Source organism: Camelus ferus, chromosome 7 (assembly GCF_009834535.1).
Source record: "Camelus ferus isolate YT-003-E chromosome 7, BCGSAC_Cfer_1.0, whole genome shotgun sequence".
Lineage (NCBI taxonomy): Eukaryota > Metazoa > Chordata > Mammalia > Artiodactyla > Camelidae > Camelus > Camelus ferus.
The window spans coordinates 6,997,787-7,022,054 of NC_045702.1; the positions used below are offsets into that span (position 1 = coordinate 6,997,787).

The window sequence follows — 24,268 nt, forward strand, 5'->3', positions numbered from 1 at the left end:
GCTATCTGAACTGTACTTTTAAAATACAGTTTCTCTAGCTGGGTCTTGACATTCAAAAATAATTCTAGGGAATTTCACTTATGATTGCCCCTTGGGATTAGTAGTCCATTGATCTTGAAATTGGTCAGCTCTGGGGAAAACTAATCTTATATGTGTGTGTAAACGCGAGGCCCTCCTAGAAGCTCTTTAAAAGTTCTATGTCTGCTTTTGCTTTTAATTAGTGCTTGCAAAGCTGATGCAATGATCAAGACAAAACTGACTGGATTTGACAGGTCAGACGTTGACGCGGGTGCTTTTTGGCAGGCATTTCTAAACTCCCGCTGCCTCGGGCAGCTCAGTAGGACTCATTTGTAAGATCATGTGCTCTGAATGCCTGAGCAGTCCCCCTTTTCTCCCCATGGTCTTTGTTGTGATTCAACTACTCGGGAAATGTTAGTGATTTCTCAGAAAGGAGTTTCGCCAAGACAATGGGGAAATGCAAGTGGTCTTCAGATGCCTGAAACAATGTTATGAGTCTCAAATTACAGGATATATTCGATTCTGACCTGGATGATTTGATGAACATCACAGCTTTGCAGATGTGCCATTACTGCGTACTCTAGATTTTAAAAAATAGCATCAAACAGGCAGAAGAAGTCTTTGAGATCTTTCATTGTGGTAATTCATTACACAAACTGAAACAAGACCAAGTGGATTTAAGTGGGATGCCCGTGTGGTTTGGAAAGCTAGTTACAGTTTAGGTTGTGAGTTTAACGCTGTGGGGAAGGAAACTCTGAAAGGTCAACTACAACTTCTGTGGCAATAACTTCCACCATTTTCATTTTATTCTTAAGTTGGTTTCTTGTTTTTTTTTTTCCTTATGTCTTTCTAGGGGTGAGGAGCTCACGTTAAAAGTAAACATGGCCATATTCTTTTTCATTAAAGGTTATTACAAGATATTGAATATAGTTCCCCATGCTTTACAGAAGAAATTTGTTTTTTATCTGTTTTTATATATAGTAGTTAATATTTGCAGATCTCGAATATATGTGTATACATTGGGACATTATTGCTGTACACTAGAAATTGACACATTGTAACTGACTATACTTCAATTAAAAAAAGAATTGATAAGCTAGACTTCATTAAAAGAAAAACAAAAACAAAATAAACATTTCCCAAACTAGGAAATTCAATAAAAACACTGGTTCTAGAAAATACTCCTTTATTACATATTTACAAAATACCTACTTTGAGCCAGGCAGTGTGCTGGGGGTTGGGGATACAGGGATGAAAAGATGCCAGCCCGTCTTTGAGGATTTTATAGTCAGATAGGGTGATGGTTGTCCCATGGGGTGCCATGACTATTTCAGGGGCCCAGAAGAGGAAGTGCTTGAGGAGGAGTCGTCAGGGGCTCCAGCCAATCAGCTGGATGCTGGTCATGTGCTCAGTGAGTCTGTGACACGGAGCCGCTGCTGTCCAGCACCCTCAGATAACCGGGGAGGTAAGACTAATACGGGAGACAGGATCTTATAAGACTTATTAAACATTAAGATCTTTCATAAGTGGCACAGACTGCTCAAGGCTGGCATCATCTGAAAAGGCATTCTCAAGGAGGCTGCAGTAGAACAAAGCCTCTAGAGAGAGGGTCACTCAAGCAGGCAGAGGGACACAGAGAGGCGACTCCACGTGGGGTGGGCAGGAATGAGAACCAGAGCTGGGAATTGGCTGGGGTGGCCTTGGAACCGTGAGAGGGTGGACTGAGCCAGGATGGAGCATGTGTGTGATGAATATTGAAAAATAAAGTCGGGCCAACCCAATTGCAGTGGAAGGTCCATCTTGGCTAAGAGCGAGAGAGGAGGTCAGGGAGATGCGTGAAGATGGACAGCACTGAGAGCCACGCCCGAGGGGGCCTGGGAGGAGCCCCAGCTCAGATAGGGGTTGGAAGACCCGAGGGTGGTCTAGGCTCTGCCACCTCCAACTGCAGGAATCGTTACAGGCCTCAGAATCCCCATCAGGGCCCCATTATGACTTCTGGGGGCCCTGATGCTCTTATCTTTGTGGGTCTTTTCCTCCCTAAAAAATCACGAAAGGTCCTGTCTTACAACTGTGCTGATACAAGGATGAACACATTAATACTATGTCTTAAAGTAGTTTCTTTGACCTAAAAAGTCATTTTCTTATGATTCTTAAATAAATGAAGATATTTTTGTGGGACTCTAACAGCATTGTGGGCACTGTGCCCACCTGAGCTAATGACCAAGTTGGCCCCGTCCTCGCCTGTACCATACGGGATGGAAGGGGGCAGGAGTCAAACATCTTCACCTTCCTCAGAAAGTCAGTAATGGGTGCCAACCTCCCCATCTGTACAGTATGGTCAGGATGGTATTTTCAAAGCTTAATATCTGATCTGAAAACAATCATATGGGTAAATTATTTGCAGGAAAAGGAAAGATAATGAATTAATTTTATGAGGGGTAATTTTAAATTATAGGTGAAAATCCTGTTATCCAAAACGTGTTTTCATTAAAAGAAAAAAAATCATTTTAAAAAAAGAACAATTAGATTGTTTTTCAAAAAGAAATATGTGCTCATTATAAAAAACTCAGCATCAAAAGATACAAATAGCTTACACTCTCCTATGCTGCTTTTACAGGAAAAAAATAAACTCATATTCCACAAAAAACTAACAGGGAACAGAGACTGAAATGGAACTAAAGGAATTGCTCAACTCTGAGTAAAATAAAGTTAAGAAAATGTGAGTTCACTGCCTCCTCTAGTTCTGATCCAAATTTCAAAGTATTTGGAGTTCATGCTTTCTAATTTGTGGTTTGTGGTAATGGCTATGTTTGTATTTCACTGAAGATAGATTTTTTTTGTCCTTTATATCAGTCTTTTTGACATCAGTGGCTTTGAGGGAGAGGAGTGAAAATGTCTTTATTCCACTATTTTTAATTCTCATTTTTCAGCAATCATTTTAGTGTGGTATTTATCATTTATCCTTTTTACTATGTTCCTATTTTTCTAGATCTTTTATTATGTATATTTGAATTTACTGGTTTTGTCATCATTCTTATCTTTTCTCTCGTTTCTCTTTTTTTTTTTGCTCCATTTTTCCCTGTACGATGTCGTAGATTTTTTACCTTCTACATCTTTTATTTTTATACTTCTGCTATCAGATTTTAATTTTCAGAATGGTGAATTTCTGTACTCTGAATTGCATACTTCCCTTCCTTTTTCATGGATGCAATACTTTCTTTTCTCTCTCTGATCCATTTTCTAAACATGGCTGCCACAATCACTCTCCTTCCCCGTCCCTAGAATCTGGGCAGCCTTGGGACTTGCTCGAACCAACTGGATGCGGCAGAAATGATGGTGCATGACCTCCGAGGCTAGGTTGCAAAGGGCAGTGTGACTCCTGCCTGGGAAACTGGACCAATCTCACTGGAGCCATCATTAGCCAGGAAAGCAGCCGCCCGCCCCCCGTCCACCCTGGCGGAAGAAGCCATGCTAGCACACGTGGGGCGGCCACGTGGAGGAGCCTCGAGTCGACCTGAGGAGGGAGAGAAGCCTGGTCAGCTTCCAGCTTCTCCAGGTCCAGCTGCCATCCGACTGCAATCCCCCTAGAGCCTCCAGGCCAGAAATGCCCATAGCACCCTTCCAAACTCCTGACCCCCAGAAACCATCTGAGATCACGAACGTCTGCCGTTGTTTTAAGCCACTAAGTTTTGGGAGCAATTTGTTATGCAGCAAATGGAACTGCAATACAGAACATGAATGGTGGTTTCTACAGTTTTTCAAAAAAGTTTGTTCTCCCAGTGTTATCCTTGTTTACACTGAATCTTCTGTTTGGTGTTTGTCATATTTGAGGCTTGAATCACATGATGGGTGACGTCGTGAGAGGAGAGAGTGAGGCTCTATGTTTTGACCGGACCCTTGTTCATGGCGGGCTTCACAGCTGGGTGGCAGGTCCGGTCCATTTGTATCTGCCGCCCTTCGCTCCAGGGATGACCCCTGGTCCCACAAAAGAACCCTCCAGTTTTTCTCCCCAGGAATTTGCAGCCAGGATTCTGGAAGCCTGAATGAAAACGTTCCCTCAATTCCTGTGCTATCTGTGGGAAACTTCTAAATGTTGCTGTCCTCTCCCATCCTCTTCACTCCTGTTGACTCATGTATTTTTTTTTAAATCCTTTTTTTTAAAAAAAGGGATTTAAGAGTGAAGCAAAATCAGACAGGTGTGATCAATCTGTCACATTTAAGTGGAACTGAAGTCGTGAATATCTTAATGAATGAATAGCTCAGCAAATAAATGTGCTCAAAGAGCATAAATTGGAAATTCATTAAAAAAGGATCAAATTCAGGTAAAAAAGAAATAGAAAATCGTACAATTTTACTGTAGTTCGCTGTAACAGGACAAAGGTGAAGTGTCTGAGCCCTTTCTACCTTAGGAAATAGGAAATGGGGACCCTCTGAGAGGCAGGGCTTACCTTGCCATCTTAGTTTTGCCTTCGAAAGTCACACACGTTTATTGTAGAAAAAAAGGACACTTTTATGTAAAATGAAATGTGTATGAATATTTGTAGATGGCACAATATTTCTAGCATTTTACTGTCCCATCACACTACCTCTGGAGGTAACCAGTGCCAACAGTTTACAAAATCTTTTTAAAAAGACTGGCAGGACACTCATGAGCTTATCTACAAAACAGAAACAGACTCACAGACATAGGAAACAAACTTATGGTTACTGGGGGGAACGGGGGTGGGAGGGGATAAATATTTGAGATGTGCAAATATTAACTGCTATACATATAATAGATAAAAAAACAAGTTTCTTCTGTATAGCACAGGGAACTATATTCAATATCTCATAGTAACCTATAATGAAAAGGAATATGAAAACAAATGTATGTATGACTGAAACATTATGCTGTACACCAGAAATTAACACACTGTAACTGACTATACATCAATAAAAAAGACTAGCAGGATTACATGAATACTTTGCTATGTAAATAATCTGATTCCATTCATGTTGAAAACAATTCTATGGGGGGGTGTGTATTGTCTGCATGGTGTATATGATATTATGTTATAATATGTATATTATATATGTAATAATATGTATATTATAATGTGCAGGTATATCCCTTTTTCCCCCCTCAGGGCTCCACTTTACCACCATAAGAGATGTCAACAGTTGGAATGCTCCAAGCATTTTGGAGTGAGGAGGAGTTATTGCTTATATTAATGGCCAAAAGGAGTGAATTTGCCTTCTTTTCTAGGTAAAAGAAGACCAGACGAATATGCCTGCAGACAAAACGCTCACAGAAAGTACCAGGCATCCATGTATCATCACTGGAAATTGTCTGAACTGCAGAAATCTTTCCGAGGAGGGTGCTTGCCCTGGAAGTGCATGGGTTTTTAACACAAATACAATCAAATGTTACCTAGTCTGCTTTTTAAGCTTAGCTGTGTATCATGGACATTTTCTCATGTGAATAAATATGACTCTCTCACTCTTTCTAACGTTTAAGTACCACAACCAAGTCATTCCTGTACTGATGGACATTTAGTTTTCCCCTACATTATCACACAGAAACCAGTGGTGATGCCTGTTCTTGTGAACACAGCAGTCCTCTGATACTAGTTCCTCTAATAACAGCTCCTCTAACACTAGTGTTTCTCTAGGACAGGTTTCTTGAGCACTTGGGTTAACAGAATACGCATGCAGGTGACATTTTGATAAATGATAACCTCTTGACCTCTAACAGGTCATTTCACACAGTCTCTTATGAACTTGGTTAGTGTCAACTGCAATCTCCCTCCCTGTCCACCCTGGGACACCAGCAAAGGGAACTTTTGAACCTGGACAGTGACTCCACCTGTACAAACGTGGCCCCTGCAAGCTCTCTGTCAGCCCTGCGTGGGCCTTTCTCAGCGACACATCGATCTTGCCAGACCTTTCTTTTGAAGTCTTGCTCTCCAGTAATTAACGAAGTGCAAATTAAAATGATAAAGAGCCATTTCTGGCTTACTGTTTTCACAACAATGAAAAAAGAAAACGCAGCTGACAGCGTTCAGAGACCTGGGCTTCCTCGTGTACTGCCTGCACGCCGGCTCCGTGCTTTGGGAAGTTAGGCTGGCTCCACACATGGAAAGTCATAAACATAACAGCTCCTCTAACTCTGCCTCTCCACATGTGGCAACCCATCCTAAGTAAATAATGTGAACTACTGAAATGGCATTTACAAACATCCTTACTGCAGTATCATTTACCATAAAAAACTGGAAACAATTTCAAGAGCAAAAATACAAATTGCCACTTCCTTACTGTGAGACACATAGGTTAAATAAATGCTGGCAAATCCACCGGATGGAATACTAAGTAGTCTTTTAAATGATGGGTATGAAGACCAAGTGGCTTCAAGGAAAAATGCTTACACTATATATGCTAATACTACGTACATTATAATAATATACATTGATCTCAGGAACTTGGAATACATTTTCCTACAGGAAAATATTCTAACATGGATCAATAACTAAAGATTATTGGCAATGTAACTAAATTATGGCAATAATACGATTAGCCTCAATTCCGACTCTTAGTAGCAAGGAAACCGTCAGAAGAAGGATGTTTCCTCTGTCTCTGCCCGGGCAGGGCTGGCCTCCGGCACAACCATGAAAGAAAGGGGCATCTTTGCCTCCCTCCACCTACTCTGCTCCTTCCATCTCTCACTACAACTTCTCAAGTCTCTGTCCTCACAGAAGTCACCTTAATCACCTCCTCAAAGCTTGTCCAGTGTCTTCCTCACTCCTAAATTACACCTGGCTCCGTAAAGACTAAATCCACAATCATGTGCCAAAGAGAAACAGCCTCGCCTTCCTCCCAGACCCACTCTTGCTAATTCGAACGATGCTCTAACTGAGTAGAGATCGGGCCACAGGAAAGAAAGTGAGCAAGTCAGGCAGCTCAAAGGAAACCGTTTTGGGTGGAGAGAGGCTATTCTCCAAGTACATTCCTTAAACTATTCCTGCTCTTCCACAACGTCTCCCTTTAAACTCACAGATGCTTCTAGAAGTTTAATGTTAAACAATATCAACTATTTCATCCAAAGTAATGACGGTGAGCAACTTTAGCAACATGTGTGTGCACATGTGCTGGAGTGGGGTGAGGTCAGCGATAGGAAGTGGGGAAACTGGGCAGCGGCAGATGCGTACTTGCAGGCTTGCTTTATAAAAGAGGATACCAACTGCTGTGGTCTGCGTGTTTGTGCCACACTCCACGCCTTCCCCAAATTCACATGTTGGAATCCTGATGCCCAAAGGGATGGCGTTAGAAAGTGCGGCCTTTGGGTGGTGATTAGGTCATGAGGGTGGCACCCTCATGAATGGGACTAGCGCCCTTATTAAAGAGACCCCACTGAGCTCCCTTGTCTCTTCTGCCACGTGAAGATACACAGAGAAGTCTAAGATCAAGAAGAGAACACTCAGCTGAAGACACTGGTACCTTGATCCCGGACTTCGGTTCCCAGAACTGTAGAAATAAATTTCAGCTGTTTATAAGCCGCCCCGTCTATGATCCTTTGTTACAGCAGCTGGAATGAACTAAAACACCTCCTCTAGATTCTATCTAGCATGCCAGCCAGCTATGTCCTGGCTCATGAGTTACTGCACCCTTGTCCAGCAGATAAATATTTCATTTGTTTCATAATTTCTGTATTATCCTTTCGCCAGAGCAAGGAAAGCTCATGTTACGATCAGAGCATCACTGTGCAGTCGTAATGCAGGTGCCTGGGCTGCACCAAGGCTAAAAGCTCACAGCTGCGGGCTGAATTCCTCTCCATAACTGATGCTCAGCCCTGAGCTGTAGCTAACCAAAGTGTCTGCCCTCTTATTTCCTTATAAAAATGGATGGACATAGAGATTTACTTTGGTAATTTCCTTTTTTTTTTTTTTTTTTTGGAATTTCAGTCATCAGAAACGCATTACTCACAGGGCTGCCTCCAGACGAGAACAGAGATACTGCAACCCTTCGGCAGCCATCAATCAGTAATTCGAAGCATGAATTTCATCAATAGGAAAACTCAGAGAGCCTGGCCTGTATTTACCCTACAACTCACCTTCTTTGTTATAAAGCAATTTGGAGTGGTCTCTCAAGTCAGAATTTATTTGGTCAGACTCTCCATGTCCCTGTTTCATTCCTCGCCTTATATATTTGGAGAGAAAGATCTGATCCGCCATTAACACAAAATCATGGCTATGGTATGTGGGTGGTGCCCTAAAAATACAAAGAAATGTCTTGTTTTCTGAGGTTTACAGTTTAAAGTTGAGAGGCCCAGTACAACTCTGTCCTCTGTTTCTCTGTGCTGCATGTGTCTGTGTGTGTATCTGAGCGTGTCTGTGTGTGTGTTGTGTGTGTTTCCTCAATCAGCCACGCAGAGAGAGCCTCAGGAAGGAAGGCAAAGAAAGAGGGGACACTTACTCAGCACCTTTGGGACTCAGGCCCACACTTTGCTATCAGGGTGGTGTGACATAAGAGGGCCAGCTGGGTAGGATGCATTTCCTACCGTCCCTGGAACTCAGTCACTTGCCATTACGTACAGGACAACTACCCAGGGAAGGCTGAGATGGGCTGAAGTGCCGTGAGGATGCTGGTGAATGGACCGCCTTGTAGGGGAGCCCAAGCGTGAGTCATTTACAAGCAAAACCCTCCGGGCAGTTTTTCAGACTGGTTCCTCTGAGATTCATGAAAGAAAAGAAGTGCACAGATTTTCAGCTGAAATCATGAAGTTAATATGTGGGGAAAATAAAGGGTGTGATTTTTTTGTAAACTTCACGTTACTGAGAGTTCTGAGTACTTCAAGGCTTTAGGTGAGATGCTTATATTTGTCCTCCTGGGAGCTGGGAATTTTGAAGGTGCGTGCATGCTCTGAGTTCTTAAAGGCATAGGGATTTGAACCCACAGCCTGACATCCACCATTTCTCCATGAAGACGGTCTGCATCTTTGATAGCAAGGGTGGTGCAGGATAAGAGCGAACTTCCTAGCTGTCAGAAGTGTCCAGATAGGGAGCGACCTGCCTCCTCCACCAAGCACGGCCGGGGTTCCATCCAGTGGGTGTGTCATACAGAGGGTCCTGTGCTGCCACATGTGAAGGAGAAGACATCTCGCTTGGGGTCGGGGTCCTACGGTTCCAACCCCAATCTGTCGTTTCCTTGCCAAGGGGCTCTGGATAATCAACAATCTCTAGAGGCCTCAGTCTCTTCATTTTCACATAGGAGTGCTAATATCCCACAGCTCAGAACTGCCGTGATGATTCCATAAAGACATGTGAATGCTTAGTTCGCTGCCTGGCAGAAGAGATGTTCAATAAAATGTCAGTTGAATATGAATAAATGTAATATCCTTTTCAACCCTGAGAGACTTTGATTTTGTGACAAAAGGCGCTTCACAAGCTCCTAACAATTTGAGAAACTGGAGAAGTGTTGACATAAGTCACCCAATGACATTTGAATGTTAGGGTAAAAGTTGAAAGTCTGAATAATGATAAACTCATTATGGTAACAGGAAGAAAACTTTTTGAAATAGTCCTTGATATTTTTAAAGAAGTTATGAAGAACTGCAATAACCACATGTGGTTCATGAGTCAGTAACATACTGTGCACAGTCACATAAGATAACATTTCTGCTTATTTGAGAGAGGGGGGCCGATAAGCTTATTTGAAATTTATAGCGTGGTCTACTGTTTTAACTTGATTTACATGACTTAATTTATATTTTTAACCAAATATACAGGATTCCATTACAGGAGACATTTATTGAGGAATTACAAAAGCCAGCAGGATAAAACAGACCTACTCAAAAGGGATTTAAATCAGATTACTCTAATAGCAAAGCTTTAGAAGGTATCTCACTGATAACCTTTTTAATCTTTGATTCTAAGAAGTGACTAGCATTGGACTTGTGCAAATATTTGGGTTACATTTGGCTTAGGTATGAGAAACACCTGGACTCATTAATCTCAACTGAAAGTGTCATCCTTTATAAGGGGGCAGAGAGACGATTAATCACTGGGGATATGGCAAAAATTTTAGATGAGGCTTCTACAATATGGCAGTTAGTTTTTATTTTTGAAACTCTGTATTCAATGAACCCATCCATACTCCTTTCTGAAGACCTCAATAATAACCCCAATGTTCCAGAATCCATTCTTATTTCATCTCAAGTGTATCTGCTGCTTTCATGGTGTTCCAGGTCAAAGGATTCGTGACAATTCCATGATACACACAGGGATTTAATCAGGGTCACGACATGCAAGTGTTGGACTGACTATGAATGCAGCTCTGCAGGCCAGGGAACAGGGAAACTCTGAGGTCTAATGTCTTACTGAACGTTGTCATCTTTTAGCTCCCGGATAACGTACATCTCTGCGGTACAGAGACCCAGGCAAGCCCGGATATAAGCAGGTGGGACGGACGGCTTTCTGCTGCCAGTTAGGGCACCAATGTGGACAGAAAAGTTCTGTGCAGAGTTTCCCGGTGGCTTCTGAATGGCAACGTATTACACCTCGCAGTCCTTCTCTCTAAAGAGACCCTCAACTGAGGACCACTGACTTAGTAATAACCTTAATAATAATTTGCATTTTCATAACATTAATGCTCTTCAAAGTACTTACACATACATCAGTTCATTGGATCCTCACAATCATGTGAGTAATACATTTTACATAGTTAGTGCAAGTTATAAAGAAACTGAATGCCAGGAGAGTTGCATGATTGTTCAGTTTTGTTTTCAGTAACGTTGAAACTGGAATTCAAGGTATTCTTGCCCCACTGTTCTAAGTAATATTAGTTTTCTCTCTTCAAAGAAGAAAACTCAAACTCAAAAGGTACAAATCCCTTTTTCTAAAAAATAAAATTAGTTTAGAATAATATTGGCTGTGTTGCTGATCATACGGACGGGGTTGGAAGGAACAGAAGACTTAAAAGAATATTTTAGTACTTGCGAGGGTGGCAGAGAGCATGATTCACAGAGGGGCTTGAATTGGGGCCCCTTCCTAAGCAATACTTGGCCCAAATCCTTGGGGAGTAACACAGGAAGTAAACTGGCCCCTGGAGTGGTAAATGGTAAATTTGTCCAAGTCTAAGGAAGCAAGTTTGCATTAATTAAGTCTGAAATTTAGAATAGAATATTAAAATAAAATTTGAACATGAAGTTAATAAAGAGTTCTTAGAAGACCTCCATTAACAGGAAAGCAGGGATAAACTGTTACCTACCTATCTATTTATTGATCTATCTTTGAAGTGGTATATTTAGAAATAAAAAGAGAGGATGTACCATTAAGCACATATAAAACTCTTGAGAAGAAGGGGTGAGGAGAAACATGGGAGCATGATAAAATTTTGGAAAACTGAAAAGATTCCCCATTCTGTTTTAAATTACTTTTTTTTTTTTAAAGAGCAGTTTTAGATTTACAGCAAAATTGAGAGAAAGATACAGAGATTTCCCATAAACTCTGTCCCTGTAGGTGCACAGCTTTCTCCATCATCAACAGCCCACACCAGGCTGGTACAGTTGTTACAGTCAGTGTTGTTGATTTGTCGAAGATGTTGGCACATCATAACCACTCTCGGTGTTGTACATTCTGTGGGTTTGGGTAAAGGTGTAATGACATGCATCCATCATTATAGTACCATACAGAGTAGTTTCACTGCCCTAAAAATCCTCTGTGCTCTGCCTGCTCATTCCTCCTCCTCACCTGCAGCCCAACCCCTGGCAACCACTGATGATTTTACTGGCTTGTCTCCATAGTTTTGCCCTTTCCAAAATGTCATACGTTTGGAATCATACAGTTCCGTATCAGCTTCTTTCACTTAGTAATGTGCACTGAAGTTTCCTCCGTGTCTTTTCATGGTTTGATAGCTCATTTCTTTTCAACTCTGAATAATATTCCACTGCCTCGATGTACAATTGTTCATTGATCCATTCACCCACTGGAGGACATCTCGGTTGCTGCCAAGTTCTGGCAACTATGAATAAGTGTCTGTACACATCTGTGTGCAGGTTTTTGTGTGGACATAAGTTTTCAACTCCTTCAGGTAAACACCAAGGAGAAGGACTGCTGGATTATGGAGTCAGAGTATGTTTAGTTTTGTAAGAACCGCCAAGCTGTCTTCCAGAGGGGCTCTGCCATTTTGCATTCCCACCAGCAATGAATGAGAGTTCCTGTTGCTCCACGTCTTCACCAGTATTTGTTGTTGTTTTCGGTGTTCCAGATTTTGGCCATTCTAAAAGGTGTGTAGTGGCACTGTAGTTGTTTTAATGTGGATTTTCCTGAGACATATGATTTGAAGCATCTTTTCATATGCTGATTTGTCATCTGTATAACTTCTTTGATGATGTGTCTGTTTAAAGTCTTTGGCCCATTTTAAAATTTCCCTAGTCTTTTCATATTAAAATCTAAAGAAAGCAAAGCTTCACAAAATATTACTGGCCAGTGCAGAGTAAGTTAAAAAAAGAGTTAAACTGATCTAAATTCTAAAATATTTTGTTTGCCATTAACTTTCCAAAGCAACCTATTTTTGTAATATTAAAAGCAAATGAGTATTTCTTGTGAGTATCAATTATATTATTTCAAGAAAAATGCTTTTTTTAAAAAATTGGGATGTTCTAAACATTTTTTTCTTTAGGTTTTAGTAATATATGTTTAAGTGGCATTTATTTTTGTTATACTTGATGTTCAAAGGGCTTCTTGAATCTTCAAGCTTGAGATTCATTCATGACAAATGTTTTTTAAAGAGTCCTCTCCCCTAACCAAAGTCCTGGCCCAGCATTCCGTGCGACCCACCACTACCCGCCCTGCTGCCCTTGGACGGGACTTTAAAAGCAGCTCTGCCATTAGCACCTTCAGGTGGGCTGGTTCCATATCCAGGTGTCACTCAGCACTTTCCGAACCCGCGTTCCCTTGGTACTGCAGCTGGTCTACCACCTCCTCTTCCCTCCAAGGCTCATCTCACTTATCCGGGTCTCCTTACTATCAATTCACCACTTCCCATATAGTAGGCTTTTGGTGAATTTTTTTTTTCTTTTTATTGGTCAGTTTGAAAGCTGTTATTGTTTATTAACTGACCAGATTACAAAAATAATCATGGTAGATACCTTAGTTCATCCTCCTAATGAGCCTGTAGATCTGGTCTTCCCTGTTGCCAGCACCTCCACTTTCTACACAATGGATGGTCTTTATCATCATTCCACCTCGTGGAGAAGACAATCTGAAGGGCCACGGCAAGTAGTTTGCTTGTCTGTAACGTTTTCCAACAGTGTCGATCTCACAAAGCAGATCCACACAGATGTTGCCATATTTACCAAGAGATCGCACAATCAACGAGTTATCTGTCAGGGCGATTCCCTTCTTGTTGATTTTGCCATAACCACACTTGTACATCAATTCATTTACTGACTTCGGGTTTGGGTGCCCCTGTGCAGTATGTGGTTCTACAATTCTCAGCGTGTTAACTGAGGCCTTGTTGAGCTCCACAAAGGTGCCACTGAAGATCGGACGCAGGTAAAGAAGCTTGCAACACCACTTGAATTTTGGGCTCACACCACTGGTACCTCTGATCCTGATGACAAATGCCAATTGGTGTACAAGTATTTCACTATACTTGTGCCCAGTGCACACAAGTAAATTAAATTCTTATTAATGACCAAGCCACTTGATCTTACCTCATTCATCCAGAACATCAATGTGCTATTGTTACTGCCAGGTGATTCAATTTCACTGAGAATTTTGGCTTATAGAACTTGAACATTTTAGAAGCCACCTTATATTTAGTGGACTCATCACTTGGAAGATCAGCTAGAGAATACTGTCAGGCTGAATTAAACTTTCACTGTATTATGTGCCCCGATCTCACGAGAACATGGAGAGAACACATTTAAAATGTCAAGCTAGGGATGGCTCAGAGAGAGCAGCTGGCCCTCATCATTTCCACTTCCTTAGGGTCTGGTCTTCACTAGAGGAAAAAAAAGCAAAATACCCATTTATCTAAATCAACCACTATTACAGTCAACTGAGATTGTTGGAGGTAAAAATATGTGAATGAGTTCAGAGCCAGGGGGGTATCTATACGATGGGCAGACTAAAAACAGCTCAAAACCCCTCAGGCTTGATCATTTAAGAAAGGGAATTTCTTCTAGTCCAGGTATACTTCGAATGAGCCCAACTGCTAAGGCCAGAGCTGCCTGTTGGCAACGAGAACCATACAAAAAGGTCGTGGAGATGAGAAACTGTATGTCAGAGGCAGGTCTTTATGTCCTGAAGATGTGATGAAGCAGTTAAGGGCAACGTGAATGCTGGTGAATGGATGTGCTTGTACGGGGAGCTGAAAACGTGGGTCATTTAAAAGCAAAACCCTCCAGAAAATTTATTAGACTGATTACTTTTAGGTTCACGGAAGAAAAGAAACGAATAGAGTTTCAGCTGAAATCATGATTAATTTGTAGGAAATGACACAGTATTATTTTTATAAACTTCGTATTATTTAGAGTCCTCATTCTTGCTAAAGAATGAGGAATAAAAACATTCAGCAACACACACAGGAGAATAAAAAATGTGTCCAAAAAGGTCCAAAGCCTGGTGGGTATGAGAAATTGGCACAAACTTGAAAAAATGTTATTTATCCTATACCTACAGCAAAGTCCAAAACTTTGTCCTTTATTACAAAGTTTAGTGATTTACAAAGGGCTTGCTTTTACCACTGAATTTTTAAATCCTTTTTTCTATGAAAGTTAATTAACTAGGGTTTCCTTTATTCCTGGGAACCCGAAGAAAACCCCAGGCCAGGAATGTTATTTACAACCACAACATTCCATAATTAAGTCACCCAAGTGTGGGGCTGGCTGGTGCTCTTTGAAGTCCCCAAAATCCCAAGCCCCCAGCCCGGAGCTCTCCGTGTGCCTGCATTCTTTCGCGAGAAGACAAAGACCATTGTCCCTTGACGAACGTTTGCCCTAGCAGAACTAACCGTCCCTAGAAACAGTCTCACAACACCCTGGGCGGACAGGGGCCTCACTACACATCCTGCTCTCACTGGATTCATAAACCCCATTACTCAGAACAGCATCTGGCAGATCTTACCTCACTTGTAACCAGTCAGGTACCTGTGCCCCGAGGTGATCACCCAGGCCCTGCTCCTTGTGTGCACAACCCCTTCCCCAACGAGATACCCTACAACGTTCACTCTTGGTACCCACACAGACACCTCTCATCTGTGCCTGCTGTTGCCTACAGCAGTGTATCTGTTAAACTTTTCCTTCGTTTCTTAGACTTTCCTTTGTCTTTGGTAAATTCTTTTACTGCCCCAGACACTGGACCGCCATATCCTCCGACACTAAACCTGTCAGCCATCTCTGCAGCTTTGACCTTTTGGAATCAAGTCAAAAGTATTTTCTTTTATCCATAAGTATTTACGGACCTTTGTCTACAAGTATTTCTTGACTTTTCTTTTTTTCTTTTCTTTTTTTCCTTTCTTTAAGGTTTTAAGCAGATTATCTTCATGTTTCTCTGATGCTTTGAAGTTGTATCCCAAGGTCTGAGGATTTAAGAAACAATAGAGAAGGAGTATTTTCCTTTCTTGAATAACACTCTAAGAGGAAGAGGAAAATGAATTCAACTCTTGTTCCTTCAGGCATTCATCCAAACTGATAAAATCTGTTCCAACGGGAAATGAAAAAGAAGCCCATGAAAAACACCTCTTCCTGCTTGTGTCAGGTTCTCCTCCAGGCTGGGATTAAGACTGGGTAAGTCAATCTGAGAGAAAAAGGCCATTGAGGCCACTAGTTTCATATAAGGAGGAGATCCTAAGATGCATAACTCCAATGTTTCTCTTTTTCTCTCTCCCCAACTTGTTTATAATACTTTTTAAAATTAATTTTCCCAAAAAGGCTTCAAACCCACTCTACAAGGGCAGCTCATGGATTCACTCTGCTTCCCACGCAATGCCTGGAGCCCGGGAGAAGCAGAGTTTGGGCGATCTCCAAAGTGCACTGGGCAGACCACGAAACATTCCTCCAGGAGGTAAGAGGGGAGAGCCCTTCTCTCCGGGAGGTTCAACTTGCACTTGAGTCTAGGTCTCCTTTCAGCAAAACAGAGTCCTGATCTCTTTCAGTGCTTTCCTGTCCCCTGATGGGCTTTGCATTTGGAAGGGATGCAGCAGTTGCTAAGGTGACCCAAGCTGGCTCTTGATGGGGACGGAGACCTTGTATCAGGAACTGCACTACTGGGCATGCCCTCTGGGCTGCAGTGACTGTTGCCTCCTTTTCCATCTTCAGAGTCTGCATATTCCTCAGTCCATCAGGGCTTAGGCTCTGGAGACTACCTTTTCAGTTTCAGAATAATATGACTGTGACCACAATTGTGTAGAGTTGACATTTTATGATACTGCCATTGCCCCCCAAGCAGCAGAGTGGCCGTCCAGAACTCAGAGGTGATTGAAATGATGCCAGGTAGGCACCTGACATTTAAAACTTTTAGAAAAGGATTAAAGGATGACATGATTTCAAGTAAAAACAAAAACCCAAACAAACAAAAAAAGGAAGAGGAAGAGTGCCGAGAATGAAAAGTGACACCTGCTGCTTGACCTGATGTGTGTCAGGTTCTCTATTTGGAATTTTTGTTTTCACTTGGTTCCCTGTGATCCTCACAGTGGAATTAAGAAGTAGCTATCATGTATTTCTGAAGATGAGGCCAAGTGGAGTTAAACGATTTTCTCAAGTTTACACAACCCACAAATGAGGAAGCTAGATTCAAACCCACATCTCCTTCTATCATTCGCTTTCTATGTAGGGACTTGAGTTAGCCATCACAGCTTCTTCTATGTAGATAATACAGATCCTACAATGTTGGTCAAGGTCATGACACTCACAGGGAGAGCAGGAGACTTAGCTGGACCGCAGTGAGCATGCTGTGCATTTGCGTGACTGTGAGTGACGGTAACACTGCACTTGTTGCCCATCCTCATCACTCTAGCTCTTCTAATTTTGGACATTGTCCGAGTGACAAATGGATGTTTGAGAAGAAAAGAGAACTCCCTAAACTCAGAATATCATTTCAGAATATTGAAAGATACATATTCTTCAGCTGCAGTCCTGGTCGGGCAGATGAACATGAACGATTTTATAGGAAAAGAAAAGCAGACAAGTGGACCAGGAGGAGATATTTTTGTGACTCTTGATGATAAGTTCTTGCTAAACTTGGCTCATAAAGAAATTCTGATGAAGAACAGGCAGCCTGGGTGACAGTGAATCCACATGTCCTGCTTTCATATACACTCGACGGCCCTGGTTTTATAGACACGAACCACTGAAATGTATAGAAACTTTCAGTACAGACTGCCTCAACTATACAGTCAAGGCTCCCAGGCATGTCAGGTGTTCAACGAGTGTCTGTGAAATTAATAAATCAGTAAGTCAACACAGCTTACATCTAAACGTGGGGAGGGAGAGAGAGTAAGAAAGAAAGGGACTCTTTTATTCAGACCTTGTATTCTATTTTCTTCTTACGATAAATTCTACATCTAAGAACATTCTGATTTGTTGCTGAATCACAATTTACTAAAAAGCCCTAAGACTAGGGCTTCTGTTTGTAGTTTCGTGTGAACCTGCAGGAAGGCCTTGGTGAGAAGCAGGCACATCCAGAGGTGGTGAAGAACGCGAGCTTGGAGTCGAACTGACTGCATGTAAACCCCAGTCCTGCTACTTGCTGGTATGTGAACCTTGGGCAAGTGACTAAACCCACTCGTGCCTGAATTGCTTTCTCTGTAAACAGGGATAAGGATGACAGTACCTACGTAGGGCTGTCATGAGTACCAGGTGATGCTAACATAATTAAAGACCTTGGCGCACTGTCTGGCCCATCATAAGTTCTCAATAAATGTCAGCAGTCACCATTGTTAAATGCAGGAATGAGACACTGCAGATTTTTATTAGCACTTGCATTGACTTCCTGGGGCGGCCATAACAAAGTACCAGAAACTGGGTGGCCTAAACAGCAGAAATATATTCTCTCACAGTTACGGTGGCTACAAGTCAAAGATCAAGGTGTCACTAGGGCCACACTCGCTCTGAAGGCTCCTTCCTTGCCTCTTCCAGCTTCTGGGGGCCCCAAGTGTTCCCTGGCTTGTGGCAGCTCCTCTCCAATCTCTGCCTCCATCTCCACATGGTCTTCTCTCTGTGTCTCTCTGTGTCCTCCCCTCCTCCTGTAAGGACACTCCATTGGATTCAGGGCCCACCTTAATCCAGCATGACCTCATCTTAACTTGATTACATCCGTAAAGAACCTATTTCCAAACAAGGTCACATTCTGAGGTTCTGGGTGGACACGAATTTGGAGGAGAGGGGCACTATTCAATCCGTAACTGTACTCAGCTACAAACATTTAACACAGAAACTGCTGTAGCCACTATAGGTCTGTTATCTTGCCTTCTGCTTGGAAACATAGAGAAGACACAGAGAGAGTTTGCTTCTAATTACGTTAACTTCTAGTTAGAAATAAAAATGAGGTTGACTGTCAAAATGTGTTTCGAGGTCTCACTATCCAAGAAGGAATAGGTCTAATTAGAGAAAACTACCTTTGGCATGTCCAGGCAACTACCCATTTGGTCCCCAGTGGGGGTCCCCACTAACCTTGGGGATGCCAGACCCACAGCTATGCCTTCTATGCAGGGGTGTTGCCCTGCTCCCAGAGGCGTCCACAGCCTCAGCCAATGGGCTGCCAAGGAACTGTGCCATGGAACTGAGCTGTCCCAGCTGAGTTAAATGACTGCTGGCGGGTGGACATTCTGAGAAGATGGGATGCTGCTCGGTTAGCTGTAGACTGGTGCGGTGACTGGCTAAAAGGTCCAATTATAGAGTGAGTCTCCAGGAGGCCCTCATGCTCCCTCTAAAACCTAAACTTCTCCCCGGTCAGCATTCCGATTTAATAGCTCTTCCCTGCGAGAGCAAACACCTTAAGTGACGATCAGATCTTTAGAGATCCATTTGAAAAAAGGCTCGGGGAGAAGTTTTTGATAAAAGATGAGAGAAGGGCAGAAAGGAGCTTCTCAGATGTACACTCAGCTGGTAGCGGGACTGACTGTAAATGCATCATCTACAGAGCAAAGGAGCATTTTTGATTTACCAATGCAACCAGGTACCTTTCTCTCTGAAGCAAAAGAAAGAGAAAGTGGGAAAGTAAGTCGGAAGCATCAGAGCCAGAGCCCTGCGTCGGGTCCCACGCCCGCCCTAGTGCGAGCCTCTCACACGGCCGAGTGTGATACCAGCCTTGTTACTTTCATACAGCTTGGCCCCAGCAAAGCCGTCCTTGCTCCAGTGCCCATCTGAAGAGCGATCACTTTGAACGCTTGTGAAGAATGTGCTCTGTAAAACAGCGTCGAGAGGTGGATTTTTCAACAGTAATTTAATTGTGCGCTATTTTCACCTGAGATTCTGCTTCATTCCAAATAGTGTGATGAGACGGTATAATGATTGCTGGTTAATAACCAGATATTTTCTAACCAGAGACAGCTGACCCTTGAATACCAGGGGTAAAAACCCTGACTCTTAGTACTTGGTTCTAAAAAGAGGTAACCATGAGAAAAAATAAAAGAGGTGGCTTCTTACTGTAAAAGATTAGAAAACGGCCAAAAGGTAAGAAAAGAAATACTGGTGTTTTCACTCTCTTCCCCAATTAATGACAATTAATGTTTTGATGTATTTTCTTACAGTTTGCTTTCCTCGTGTGTGTGTGTGATTTTGTAGGGACATGTAAGCAGGCTGTGCATGGTATGTTCGGACCTGGTTCATTCACTTAGTAAAATATCGTGGACATTTTTCTGTGTCTACAAGCACAGACCGATTCTAGCAAAGGAAGGCCCGCAGACGACCTTCATGACCTCACTCTTTGGAGGAGGACACGGGCTGCTCTTTCTCGAGGCTGAGTTGTCTGGCTGCAGCCCACCTGGAGGATGTGGTCACAGGAGCTGCTGCTCTGGAACAGAGGGGCTGCTGGCTGGAGGGCTCAGAGGGGAGACCCCAGCGGTGAACGAGCTTGCCTTAGTGCGGGTGAAGCTTCCCCGGACTGCTCTCATCAGCACCACCTTCATCCTCCCCAAGTCAAAAGGATACTTGTCTTGACTCAGAGGATGCCCACAAATACTTTCCAAATATGATCTGCAGTTTCTAATTGTAATTTTTTTGGTTTAAGCCACTAATTGAGACAAATGTGAACTCATCCTGCTAAACAGATACTAAGAGAATATTTAGGGATATTTTGTGTAAACCTTGTGAAATAATGTCAAAGGAAACTCACAGGCTTCCTTTGACTCCATCTCAAACATTCGCAAGGCTGAAGGGTATATGCCCCTGCCCTTCTGTTTGTGAACATTGCCTGTTAACCCCCAGAGGTTGTGTATGAGCCACTGTACATAACCTAAGTCTCCCAAAGTAAGGCGCTCGTGATTTCCTTTAAATGGGTACTCATGCAGTGGAACCTCTCAGGCATTAGTGCTTACTTGATTGCATTCAGACACCACTATGGCAATGGAATGACTGCATTAAATTAGCATCAAGCACAATGAATGGTAATTGCAAGACTGTCATTTCTACAAGTGCAAAATTAATGTGTTCTGCAAACCCATCCCATTGTGTGCCACCAGAAAATCATGGAACCATGCTGCTGTGAGCAGAGCGGTGTTAATGTGCTGTGGGATTATTCACCAGTGGTTTCCCTCCCACCTTTGTCGTTGTCTCATGTTCATTCCTCAAACCCTGCCTGACCTAATTTGTATGCTCTTAGTATAGCGCTGCCAGACAGTAGCCTGGATGTACAGAGAATGTTATGGAACAATTCCTCCTTCTGGGTGGCATCTTGTGTGAATAATGGCAGCATAAACAACCCTCCATGTATTCATGAGAGTATGAATAGGCTACTTATGTAAAGCTTCTTATAAAAAGATGTACCAACCGTTTACAAGAAACTTTACCCAAATGCTATACATTCATTTAGAAAGAGAAGAGTGATTTACGCTCACTTCAATTGTAGCTTAAGAAGACTGCCAGCTCTCCTCTCTCTATCTTTCTTGTTTACAAGTGGGATGTGAAGCCACAGGCCAGTTGAGTGAATTTCTTCTGGTCACGCAGAATCACGGAGTGTATCCCGAGTGACAACATGCATATGTGTTGGGCTCCTGGAGTCAGCTGATTGGCTCTGCAGAATGTATTAGGGATCATTCAAGACTGAAATAATGCAGTGATAACAGATGCTATCAGCTGACTGGTTAGATGCGGTATCTCAGTGCTCCTGCAGCTTAGTGGAGGCCGAGAACCACCCTAAAGGCGTCCTGTGAAAGGGTAATAAGGAAGACAATGACAATAGCTGACCAGAGGGGCTTTTGTCGTGAGTCCAGCTTGAATCTAGTCTCTTAGCAGCTGAGGGAGGGAGAGGGCATGAAGACCACCGGGCAGCATGGATTGAGTCACTGCAGTGATCCATCAGTCCCAGATGGGGTGCTGACCCCCTCTGATTCCCCTGAGTGGGAGGGTCAGGCCTCAGCCCCCTTTCAGTTGCCACTTACTTTGTCCCTCACCATGAAGGCGTGATACGGCTATTTGCTTTGTAATGTTCCAGTTATTGCAAAGTTTGCTGGAATTTGGGGGAAGTTCTGCACCACACTCAGAGCTTCCTCATCTTAATAAACAACAAAGATTAGGGAATGGTTTAGAAAACCTCCTGACTAAGCTCGGAGAATTCTGAACACCTTACCCTCAGAATGAGGTATCCTTGGGTACAGCTGGAAAATCATTAAATACATGATTTGGGCTTCAAACACGTGAAAAGTGGCTCTGGAAACTGGTTCTGACTTACCTTTGTTGCAAAATGTCCCATCATACGCTGTGTGGGAGCAATCGCAGGAATATCCGTGGTACTTCTCTATGCATTTGCCTCCATTCTCACAGTTCGCCCCATAGCTGGTGCAGTGGCCTGAGCACCCGGATTTGAACCCGGACGTGACCTTTGCTCTTTCCTCCAGGTCCAGTGTCACCCCATTCATCCTCAGGGAGCGGATGCAGCCCAGGAAGCCCTGCTGGCCTCCGGCACCACCTGGGAAGACAGAAGGGACGGAGCTCAGACAGAATAACCTCTGCTCTAGCTTCTGTTTCATTCATCACACCTCCGGACCACTGCGGTGGGAGACGAGACCGCCAAGGGCATCTAGCCTTCTCACTTCCAAGCTGGTCCTGCCTGATAGGAAAGCTTGCATCTTTTCTCCCTCAGGCTATACTGCCTGGTTAAAGAAGGCTGTCTTCTGAGAAGCAATATATTTGCTACAGAAATAAACTAAACTGAACTATATGGAGACACACAAAAATTATACAAGCTGCTTTGGAAGTCTAATTGGGTTTCCTACAGAAATCTCTAAGTTCTTTATTTTTTAATCTCACAGCATTCGGTTCCACAGCCTTGTACAGTGGAAGAAATACAAAAAGGCAGACATGCACAAATTATCAAAGTTAACAAGTCAGTTAGTCAGAAGACATACATTCATTTGGAATGTGATTTTAAGTCCTGGTTCTTGTTTTAGGAAATGCTTTGTTTTGAAGTTCATATTAAGGGTTCCCAGGGCTTCTTGTCTGGGGTGGCTAGAAATTGGAATTGATAAATTTACACAGAAGTCAGCTACACCACTGTTATTACCAGGTCAGTTTAGATTTCATTGCTTTTGTCTAAATACCATTTCAAGACTTCTAACACAAATAACAAGTTCACCGTGATTTTCTGAGTAAGTTACAGAGTTAGATGGAGGGTCATGAGCATGAAAATATTAAAATATTCCTAACAAATTTCAAAGAAGGATTCACTGGAGAATTACATCACAAGTGGGTTGTATCTATAATAACCTTATCTATGATTTTTTTTAAGCAGCTGGTACGAAAGGAGGAACTCAAGTCTATATATGTGGCTATATTTTAGAGTAACAACTTTTCTGGAAATTAAATAAAATGAATAGTAGTTAAAATTATTAAAAGAACTGTCTGATGGGAGTTTAGAAAAAATACTGTCAAAAAAATAAAAGTTACTCTTTTATTGAGGACTATGTAGTAGGCACTCTGCCAAACACCTTACATGTGATATCCACCCAATTCTCACAACAGCCTGGCGGGGGAGGCATTGTTAACTTACCCTTATTGTACAGATAAGGAAACTGAGGCTTAGAGAAATTGAGTTTACTCGAGGATTCATAACTCCAAAGTGCCAAAGCAGTGTCAGATCTGTCTTATTCTCGTGCCTATGGTCTTAAAACTCTGTTCTGTGTTGATGCCTGATACAGAAGAACTTCAGGGTCTGGGGTTCTACAGATGTACGTGTTTTTGATGTACAGGTTTGGATATCTTAAAAGGGACGTGGTCAATAGGACGGCAGACTCTGGGTAAGGTTGCAGGCTGGGGATTGATTCTGATCTCTTATTCTAGTATTCTGAGAAGGATGTGATGTAGAAGACTCATCAGACCAGGCTGGTGGATCAAAGGCTTTAGCTGCAGAGATGGAGCAGCATTTGCTTATGCCTGTGAATCCTCAGCCATGAAAAACAAATCATAACTCTATTGCCTCTATAAACCCAAGATATGCAGTTCTTTCACTGGGTACATCAAGTTGAATGATGATTCCCCAGGGATTACTATATTTTAAATAAAATATTTAAATAGAGGACTAACTGAAGGGAGTCCAGTGCCCTTTTTGATCAAAGCTACAGGCTAGTAGATGGCAAAAGAAGTTATTAAAAGCAACCATTTTGACAGAGTTCCCATTTTGCAAGCTGCTCATCGGCACCGCTGTACACCTCTGGGCTGAAGAGAATTGGGGCCTTTGCTGTGATTTGGAACAATTTCAATCCATTAATCACTCTTTGTGTGTTAAAATTTCAATTTGGCTTCTATCCTTTTAGCAACTATGGCTTTTGTCCTTGTAATAAGGGCTTTCCAAAGGGTCTTTTGTTCAATAAATGCCTCGCCATTTAAATTTTCATCATTAGTCAGTTAAGACAATTATATCCTATCAAAATATGCTGAAATTTTTAAATTGTTGTTTTTAGATGTCACCCTCTCCTTTCCCCTGTTGACAAATCTAGTAGTTTTTCATGGTGGAAACCATAAACATACTGATAAGCAAAATGAAAAAGAGAATCTGTAATGCCACTCAGACAGAACTACTTTTACTTTTAGCAAAGAGCTTCTGTTTTTATCTATGCA

The 24,268-nt window shown here is 42.3% G+C and overlaps 2 protein-coding genes across 3 annotated transcripts in view; both read right to left on the bottom strand.

Moving 5' to 3' along the window:
- The window catches only part of CNTNAP2 (contactin associated protein 2), a 347,743-nt gene that overhangs the window by 171,564 nt on the left and 151,911 nt on the right, over window positions 1-24,268 (bottom strand). For both annotated transcript variants that reach the window (XM_032483274.1, XM_014561544.2), the window contains one exon: window positions 21,885-22,121. In XM_032483274.1, the coding sequence (XP_032339165.1) occupies window positions 21,885-22,071 (187 nt within the window). In that variant the 5' untranslated portion in view covers window positions 22,072-22,121. The remainder of the gene's footprint in view (window positions 1-21,884; window positions 22,122-24,268) is intronic.
- Window positions 13,079-13,717, bottom strand: LOC116665077 (60S ribosomal protein L7-like). Its single transcript, XM_032484356.1, has 2 exons — window positions 13,709-13,717; window positions 13,079-13,646 (listed from the first exon to the last, which is right to left on the bottom strand). Exons 1-2 carry the CDS (start codon window positions 13,715-13,717, stop codon window positions 13,143-13,145), a joined length of 513 nt encoding a protein of 170 aa, XP_032340247.1. The 3' UTR covers window positions 13,079-13,142.